This window comes from Mandrillus leucophaeus, unplaced genomic scaffold, assembly GCF_000951045.1.
Source record: "Mandrillus leucophaeus isolate KB7577 unplaced genomic scaffold, Mleu.le_1.0 Scaffold435, whole genome shotgun sequence".
In the NCBI taxonomy this organism is placed as follows: Eukaryota; Metazoa; Chordata; class Mammalia; order Primates; family Cercopithecidae; genus Mandrillus; species Mandrillus leucophaeus.
Genome location: NW_012104643.1, coordinates 708434 through 717421, shown reverse-complemented (window position 1 = coordinate 717421; position 8988 = coordinate 708434). Strand labels below are relative to the sequence as shown.

At 60.4% G+C, this 8988-nt stretch overlaps 1 protein-coding gene across 1 annotated transcript in view; it reads right to left on the bottom strand.

The window, feature by feature from the left end:
• Nucleotides 1–8988, bottom strand: part of MUC2 (mucin 2, oligomeric mucus/gel-forming) — a 36618-nt gene that overhangs the window by 17263 nt on the left and 10367 nt on the right. Inside the window, exons 18-32 of the mRNA XM_011993865.1 lie at nucleotides 8725–8825; nucleotides 8142–8293; nucleotides 7665–7803; nucleotides 6940–7050; nucleotides 6679–6858; nucleotides 6298–6537; nucleotides 5140–5296; nucleotides 4729–4860; nucleotides 3889–4036; nucleotides 2842–2885; nucleotides 2230–2439; nucleotides 1728–1745; nucleotides 774–1150; nucleotides 660–719; nucleotides 4–616 (exon numbers count right to left, since the gene is read on the bottom strand). Of these exons, the coding sequence (XP_011849255.1) occupies nucleotides 4–616; nucleotides 660–719; nucleotides 774–1150; nucleotides 1728–1745; nucleotides 2230–2439; nucleotides 2842–2885; nucleotides 3889–4036; nucleotides 4729–4860; nucleotides 5140–5296; nucleotides 6298–6537; nucleotides 6679–6858; nucleotides 6940–7050; nucleotides 7665–7803; nucleotides 8142–8293; nucleotides 8725–8825 (2682 nt within the window). The remainder of the gene's footprint in view (nucleotides 1–3; nucleotides 617–659; nucleotides 720–773; nucleotides 1151–1727; nucleotides 1746–2229; nucleotides 2440–2841; nucleotides 2886–3888; nucleotides 4037–4728; nucleotides 4861–5139; nucleotides 5297–6297; nucleotides 6538–6678; nucleotides 6859–6939; nucleotides 7051–7664; nucleotides 7804–8141; nucleotides 8294–8724; nucleotides 8826–8988) is intronic.

The following is an 8988-nucleotide window of genomic DNA, read 5'->3' as shown; positions in this document are numbered from 1 at the left end:
TCTCTGTGGTGGTGGGTGTCAGAGTTGGAGTCTCTGTGGTGGTGATGGTTGTGGTGGGTGTTGAGGTTGGAGTCTCTGTGGTGGTGGTTGTCATGGTCGTGGGTTGGGTGACACACTTACAGCACTGAACGTTGATCTCATAGTTGAGGCAGAAGGCCATAGGAATGACCCCACCTGGCTTTTGGTCTTCATTTTTGCATACTAGCCCCTCATGGACGTTACACACCACTGTTTGTCCAAGCTGTCCAATGGGAACATCAGGATGCATGGTGGCTCTGCAAGAGATGTTAGCTGCCCATCCTGGTTCACAGATGCCTTCAATCGATTCTGTATCTCCACCTGGTTTGTTAAAGTCAGGTTTTCCAGAATCCAGCCAGCCAGTCCAATTGCAGACAGGCACGCATGGGGTAGTAGGGGTTGTCGTTGAGAATGGTGAAAATGCAGAAGGAGTTATTGATGGAGAGAGAGGAGTAGTTGTTGGAGGGCTGGGAGTGGTGGTTGTTGGAGGGCTGGGAGTGGTAGTTGGTGAAGAGGTGGTTGTGGTTATTGGAGGGCTGGGAGTGGTGGTTGGTGGAGGGGTGGTTGTGGTGGTTGGTGGAGGGCTGGGAGTGGTTGTTGGAGGGCTGGGAGTGGTAGTTGGTGAAGAGGTGGTTGGGGCTGGGAGTGGTGGTTGGTGGAGGGGTGGTTGTGGTGGTTGTTGGAGGGATAGGAGTGGTGGTTGGTGGAGGGGTGGCCGTGGTGGTTGTTGGAGGGCTGGAAGTGGTGGTTGTGGTGGTTGTTGTGGGGCTGGGAGTGGTGGTTGGTGGAGGGGTGGTTGTGGTAGTTGTTGTGGGGCTGGGAGTGGTGGTTGGTGGAGGGGTGGTGGTACAAGCCATGGGCAGGCAACAATTGACACGTATCATGTAGTCGTAACACAGTCCAAATGGTCCATTTCCAAACTGGTCTTCATTCTTGCAAATGAACCCAACAGAGACATCGCACTGCACCTTCTGGCCTAGCTCCTCCAAGCTGAGGTGAGGATCCTTGACCGACCTGCACTCGATGTCCTCAGGGGCCCTGCAGACCCCATCAAATGTCTCTCGGTCGCCGCCGTCGCTGCCACTGCTGGGGTGGTCCTCGTTGATCCAGTCAGACCAGAAGCAGCACACCTCTAGGGAAGCAAAACCCAGCTCTTGTCACTCGCACCTGGGGAGAGGCACCTCCAGGAGGCCACCAGGATTCAGAGAACCCTGGGGCCTCCCTGACCGTGCCCCAGATGCAATCTCTTTTTTCCCCGTCATTGCCAGAAAACCAGAGTGCAGGGTCAGAGAGCTCAGGGCTGGACACCACTTCCATCCTCATTTTGCAAGTGAAAACCTAAGCCCAAAGAGACAGGGCCACCCAGCGTATGAAGGACCCTTTCCTCAGCTATTTTCAATACTTTTTTCAAAGAATCAATAATAAGAGAGCTGCCTATTCCAATAAAGAAGTGTGCCGGAAGGGGCTTTGTCTCCACTCTTAACCAGCAATATTGTCACTGACAGCCAATCAGGTCTCACTTTAGGCCCTGGCCTCAGCAAACCATGAATGAAGTCACCAAAATACACCTATCTTTGGTCCGTAAGCAGAGGAGTCTTGCCCTACCAGCCTCACATCTGGGCCCTGAAGGAAGCATCCTGCAGGTGATGTTATGAGACTTCACTCCTCCCACCCTCCTTGTCATCGTGAATATCATCACCGTCACTTACCCGGAGTTGTTGATAAAACTGCAATAAAGCAGGAAGAAAAGAGGATATCATTATATAGTTCAAGATCTTTTAAAATCTTGTCTTATTTTTTTTAAGTTTATTTTTTCTGTGGCTATCATACCCCTGGTGGCTTGTTCGGTGGTAGCTAGGATTTCAACCAGAACAAACGCAGGCGAACGTAAGAAAATTTCTCTAACCCTTAGGGATACTTTCCTGCTGGTTTTCAGAAATCTCCCCAGATGATCCTCCACTCTGGTCTGGGCTTGGGCATGTGGTCAGTATGCTACCATCTGAATGCACCAGGGTAGGGGAGCCAGGCACGCCCCCTCACACCTCAGTGCAGTGGAATGTCACCGTCACCTCACTCTGCAGCTGGTGTGCAGAGGTCAGAGCCTGGCTGCAGCGGGCCAGGGCCTGCCCCTGAAAGAGCCCCGTGTGCTGGATGCTGGATGCAGGGGAAGGTGAGAGCCTGAGGAAGCACGGGGGGAACCGGGGGCCTTACCTGTGCTGGGGGTCGGGGTGGTGGTGGTGGTGGTGGTGGTGGTGGTGAAGGTGGTGGGGCTGGTGGGGAGGGTGACGGTGGTGAAGGTGGTCAGAGTGGACGGGAGTGGTGTAGTGGAACAGATGTTGAAGTACTTTTCCACCGTCCCATTGGGGCCACAGAACTCCCAGTAGCAGAAGACGCCATCCTGGGTCCGGTTGACAATCTCTCCTGGAGGTGAGGGTGAGGCCAAGAATCACCTCATTGGGAGCAAGGTAGGGGGAAGGCCAGGTGTGCCTGAGCCCCCACAAGCAGCCAACAAATGCTCCAGTGAGACTGCACCTGTCCCGGAGCCCCTCTCTTTGAATAAAGGGAATCTCGCCAGAACGCAGAAGCTGGATCGGGGGAGAGGGTGATGGAAATTCCCCACAGGAGACCGGCACCCCAGGAGAAGAAACCAGATGCGTCACGGCAGCCCCCCAGGGCTGATACACATCGGAGGTGGGTCTGAGCTCGGGGGGACCAAAGGGTAGAGCCTAGGAGGGAAGCAGCACCCCCCACCCATCCAAGGCCCCACAGGCTTCCCCAGGATGGGCCCAGCCACCGCAGGGCTGGCAGCAGAGGGCAACTCACCTTCCTTTGGCCTGCAGATGACTTGGGAGGAGTTGGTGCACACGCTGCAAAGCAAGCACATGGCTACAAGTCCCACTCCACTGATGCTGCGCTCACCCTGCTCAGACCCCCAGCTTCCCATGTGGCTAGTACCGAGCCCAAAGCCCCCGGGCACTGCCCCAAAGCCAGCTCTGGAAAAGCCCCCCATTAGGTTCTAACTGTAGGAACAGAGCAGGGATGAGGAGAGGAAGGAAAAAGCCAGACCCAGAGGACGGTATGAGAACAGAAGATCCCCCACCCCAGTGAGGGTCTGGTGCCTCTGTGGCCTGGCTCCTGTGTGCATGCATGACTGTGTGCCTGTGTGTGCCTGTGTGTCTGTGTCCATGCATGTGTGCATGTGTGACTGTGTAACTGAGTGTGTGCCTGGGTGTCTGTATCTTTGCATATGTGCATGTGTGACTGTGTGCATGTGGTGCTTTGTATGACCGTGTGACCGTGTGTGCCTGCGTGTCTGCGTCCATGCATGCGTGCATGTGTGACTGTGTAACCGTGAGTGTCTGCCTGGGTATCTGTGCCTAGGCATGTGTGCATGTGTGACTGTGTGTGCCTCTGTGTCACTGTCCATGCATGTGAGCATGTGTGCATGTGTGACTGTGAGTGCATGTGTGCACTGTGTGCAAGTGTGACTGTGTGTGCCTGCGTGTGTCTGTGCATGTGTGCATGTGTGTACATGTGACTGTGTGCCCACAAGTCTGTGTCCATGCATGTGTGCATGTGTGACCGTGTGACTGTGTGCCTGGGTATCTGTATCTAGACATGTACACATGTATGCACTGTGTGCATGTGTGACTGTGTGTGCCTGTGTCAGCATCCATTCACGTGTGCATGTGTGCATTGTGTGTGTGACTGTGTGCATGTGGTATGCTGTGTGAATTTGTGTGTATGTGCACCCATGTGGAATGGCTGTGTGTCCATGTATTGTGTGCACTGTGTGCTCACACATGTGTGTGTACTCATGTGCCCATACGTGCAGCTCCCCCAGGTCCCCTGCCACGTGGGCTTAGATACCAAGACTTGCAGATCTCCTCGGGGCGAATCGGCGTTCCAGGTGGGTGGTGGGTGTCCTTGATGTAGCAGCCACACTTGTCTGCAGTGACACACTTCTTCTCATACTCGTCATAGATGGGCCTGTCCTTGGGGCACCGGGGATAGCAGCCTGGTGGACACAGGGCATGGGGTTGGGACCACCGCAATCCACCACACCCCACCCACCATCCGTACCCCAGCAGGCCCTTCTCCAGAGGATGCCCCTCTGGGAACGCCAGGGATTGGAAAGGCAGGGCCTGGATCTCCCCACCCCACTGGGCTCTGAACGATGCCCGCTGAGGAGCCCTGCCCGGTCTCATCGGGCCCCTGAGCAGCCCTGAGTCCCAAGACCCGTGTTCCTCTCCCATGGCGGGATACTCCCTCCCAAACTTCCTACCAGTCCCTCCTTCACGTCACTGGTTCTCAGCTCAGACGCCAGCACCCAGAGGGGCCTCCCCTGACCTGTGCCTGAAATGCTCCCCAACCCGCCCTGCTCTGTACAAACCTCAGCACCTCCCACCCCTGCCACTCCCAGTTTCCATGCCGGCCTGCTTCCCTCCTGACCCTGCAGCAAGGGGAGCCTGGCCACCCTGGGGTGTGGGTGCCCTGAGGGTCAGGCCTCCCTCCGGGTGTCCCCATGAGTCCCCAGACAACATCAGCCTTCAGCCCCACACAGCCAGGCCCATCGGCCGTCGCCTCCCCCGAGGGCCACCTGGCTCACCCTGGAGGCCAGTGGGCTGTTGCCTCTCCTGAGGGCCGCCCGGTTCACCCTCCAGGCCCCTCAGCCGTCACCCCTGCTGAGGCCCGCCCCACCCTGCTCACCCTCCAGGTAAGACACAGAGATGTTGGAGTGGATGCCGTTGATGGTCCTGCAGGTCTCGAAGCTCCGGTTCCCACATGGCTCATAGTGCCACTCACACTCATGTGGAGGGTTGTAGTAGTCGCAGAATACGGCTTGGGGGAGACAGGGCCAGGGTCAGACGCAGGAGGGCTCGCTCAGGCGTGGGCCGGGGTAAGGGTGAATCTGGGGTGGGGGGCTGGGGTGCAGATGTATCAAGCTTGCTCTGCCAACCCAGGTCCCATAGGGCCCCAAAGAAGGACACTGGAGAAGTCGGGGAAAGGGTGGGTGATGCACACCCATCACCTGGATGGGCAAGGAGTGCCGCCCCGGCCCGCAATACAGCACCTCCAATCCCCCTCCTGGCCCTGGGTCCAGTTCGGGCGGGCTCTTACGGCACAGGTCTGGCGTCCTCCAGAACACGCAGGCCCCCTCTTTGGTACACTCCTGGGCATAGGAGGCCACGGCAGAGCAGAAGCACTCGCAGTCCCCACCCGTGTCACAGGAGCACGAGTCGTGCACGCAGGCCTCGTAGAAGGGCGTGGGGTCCACCTGGGGAGAACACCCTGGTCTGTCCTGGGCCCGTGCTGCCTTCATGGGGCCAGGACTTCCCCGGTGCCCTGGAGCTCAGGACCCAGAGGCCAGCCCTGCTCCTGGGATAGGGCACATCACCCAGCACCAGCCAGCCAGGGCCCCAGCAGGGCCAACCTTGGGGAGAGGGTCCAGAGACGCCTGTCCCGCCGTGGCTGTGAGGACCCATCACCCAGCCCCTCTGCATCCTCAGCTGTAACATGGCCATCCTAGAACCCGTCCTCCCCAGCTGCCTGTAGCTGGGGATGTGCGGGCATGGGGGGCACATGTCCTTTCTCCCTCCAGGTGAATATCTGAGCCTGGGGAGGCAGAGGGAGGCTGGGGGTCCAGCCCAGGGTCTCAGAGGGGAGGCTGATTATATGGTCACGTGACCAAAGGATGCACCGGCCAGAGCCAAAGTTGGAGGACAAGTGCTGTGTGGTGACGCAGCAGGGCGACTCCTGAAGGTGTGGAGGAGCGTGTGGAGAAGCCCCCAGCCCCAAGAGCACCCAAGACCTCACCCTGCTGTGGCCACGCCCTGATCATTAGCATGCTCTACGGCACCCTAACCACGTCCACAGTCAGCCCATAGCCCTGCAATGCCTAGTCGGCCCCACCCACAGCTGCAACCCACCTACAGCCCTGCTCTGTCTAGTTAGCCCCGCCCATGGCCCCGCCCACAGCCACCGCCCACCTACAGCCCGGCTCTGCCTAGTTGCCCCGCCCATGACCCCGCCCACAATCACCACCCACCTACAGCCCTGGTCTACCTAGTTGCCCTGCTGTGGCCTGGCCAGCCCACAGCCACTACCCACCTACAGCCCTGCTTTGCCTAGTTAGCCCCGCCCATGGCCCCGCCCACAGCCACCGCCCACCTACAGCCCGGCTCTGCCTAGTTGCCCCGCCCATGACCCCGCCCACAGTCACCACCCACCTACAGCCCGGCTCTGCCTAGTTGCCCCGCCGTGGCCTGGCCAGCCCACCTTGCCATGGCAGATGCTGAACACATCGTTTTTGATGATGCTGCACTGCTTCTCGGCCCAGGAGCGGCGGTGCGGGTTCAGGCTGCAGGGCTCGGGGTTGGTGCTCACGTCCGGGCAGGTGGGGGCCTCCTTCCAGCTGTTCCCGAAGTCCAGCCCGCTGCTCACCACCATGTGGTCCCGTCTGGTGAAGTCGTTGTTGGAGTGGTCATCAAAGTTGCCGCACAGGCCACACACGGTGCCCTGCAAGAGACAAGCACCCCGGGGGCTCCGAAAAGGGGCTGGAGGGAGGGCAGGGGCTTGTCCCGCAAACACCAGGGCAGGGGGTGGGGGGCTGGCCAGGAGAGGACAGGAGAGGGCAGGGCAGGCAGGGAGGTAGCCCACCTTGTAGGAGGGAGCCAGCTTGATGAACACGGTGGTCCTCTTGTCCCAGATGACGATGATGCCCGTGCTGGACTCCACCACCAGGTACTGGCCCACCTCCCGCGTGGTGTAGGTCACATGGTGACCCTTGTCACGCTGAATCACCACATGGCCCTTTTCTTCCAACTTCAGCTCCGTGCTCTGCCCGGAGGAGAGGCCCAGTCACCGGCTGGTCTGAGGGTCCCGCAGGGCTCACACATTCCTCGGGCCAGCAGCACTCACCCCAATGAAGATCTTGATGGCCTTGGAGCAGGTGACACCCGTCGTGCCACAGGGGACGTTCTCGGTGATGATGCTGAATGAGCCCAGTGAGGAGTTCTGGCCGCAGTAGTCCTGGGGGCCAGGAGGGCAAGGTCAGCCAGGACAGCTGGGCCCCAGGTGTCCCAGGGCACACCCGCCCCAGTTGGCGGGGCCACAGCCACTGAGCAGACAAACCAGGCCCTGGCCCTGCCCATCCGAGGACCTGACCCAGCTGCAGGCCCGTGTCCCTGGGGATCACAGTGCCTCAAAGGGCTGTGGGATTTGGATCTGGAGAGCCTCGTGGGCAGCGGCCTAGCCCTGGCCCTTACTCAGCTCCCCATACAGGTGCCCTCAGTCCCCATGGCTGGGTGGTCAACCCCACCCGCCCTGTGCACCCAGAGGAGGACCCACAGGAGGGAGGACCCAGAGGAGAACCCAAAGGAGGACCCAGAGGAGGACCTGGAGGAAGACCCAGAGGAGGGAGGACCCAGAGGAGAACCACAGAACGGGGCAGTGCAGAGGGGTTTTACCACCCCCACCCAGCCCTGGCTAGAAGACCAAATCCTCCTGCGGGTGCGGGTCTGGGGCTGAGGAAAGGCCGGCCTTCCCAAGTCTCAGGGTTTCCCAGGGAGCTGAGCACTGGGCTCAGGGCAGGCAGAGGGTCCCTGACCACAAGCAGCCCAGCCAGGCAGTGCCCGTGACCACACCTGAACAGCCACATAGGAGCAGTGTCCGTCAAAGTCGTAGTACTTCCCGTCAAAGGTGATGTAGTGGCCGCTCCCGTAAATGGAGCAGGTGCCATAGCACAAAGCCTGGGTGCATACCCAGCGTCCTCTCTGGCAGGTGCTGAGGAGGACAGGAGAGGAGCCTGAAGGGACCCAGGACCCGCTCATGGGTGCCTGGAGGAGACCCTGGACACCGTGCAGACAGCTCCCTGTGTCTCCCACACAGAACACCTGCAGGGCCCAAAAGTGGCTCCAAATGTCCCTTCTCCCATGGCTTCAAGACCAGCGGCTGACATGAGAGACCACCCTGCCCGTGGGACAGGGTCTGCCACAAGATCTCGCAAGACCCAGGCCGACCCCCACAGGAGAGGCACCTGCCCCTTGGCCCGCTCTCCAGTGGCCACCCCTGCAGGGCACGTGGGGCCTGGAAGGCAGCCAGGACAGGCCAGGCCAGCTTACCAGGTATTGCAGTCCACCTTGATCTTGGCCCCGGGGGAATATAGGTCCTTGTTATGGATGCAAGGGCATTCCTTCTCCTCCACACAGCCGCCCCGGCCGTCGTCCATCAGCCCATCGGGGCACACACAGCCGCTGACACACTCTGTGTGGTACTGGAGACAGCCAGAGAGTGGGGTTCGGGGTGGACAGGTGAGGCTGCAGCCCTCCCTGAGCTGCCCTCCCTGAGCTGCCCTCCCTGCAGCCCATCAGGATTGGATACGCAGCCAGGAAAGGCCTGACCATGCAGTCTCTGTCACATCCCAGACCTCCCACCACTCCCCCTAGCCTGGGCTCAGGCCTCCCTCCCCTCAGGCCCGCCACAGGGCAGGGAGACGGTAAGGGCTGCTGGCTGAGGGCCCTACACTGGCCCCTGTGCCCCAGTGGTTCACAGGCTGCCACTTCCCTCCCAGGGACAGGGACAGCTTCGACAGGTTCTGCGTCCTCAGGACTCAGAACCCAGACCCTGGCAGGGGGCACAGTACAGGAGCCGGGCTCAGTCAGCCAGGAATCTCTGCCCGCCCACAGCAGCACCCCCAGCACTCACATAGCCGGCGGCCAGCGTCTGGCAGCTGAGGGCTCGGGGCTTCGAGATGGCCAGTGCGGTCAGGTTGCTGCAGTCCACGTGGATCTTCGGGGCCGTGCAGCCTGTGGGACGGAGGGGCCGCAGCTCCAGCTGAAACTGGGGGTCTCAGGCAGGCCGGGGAGGGCTGGTCAGGGAGGGTGGCCAGGGCAGGCGGGGAGGGGTGGCCAGGGAGAGGTGGCTGGGGAGAGGTGGCTGGGGCAGGTGGGGAGGGATGGCTGGGGAGAG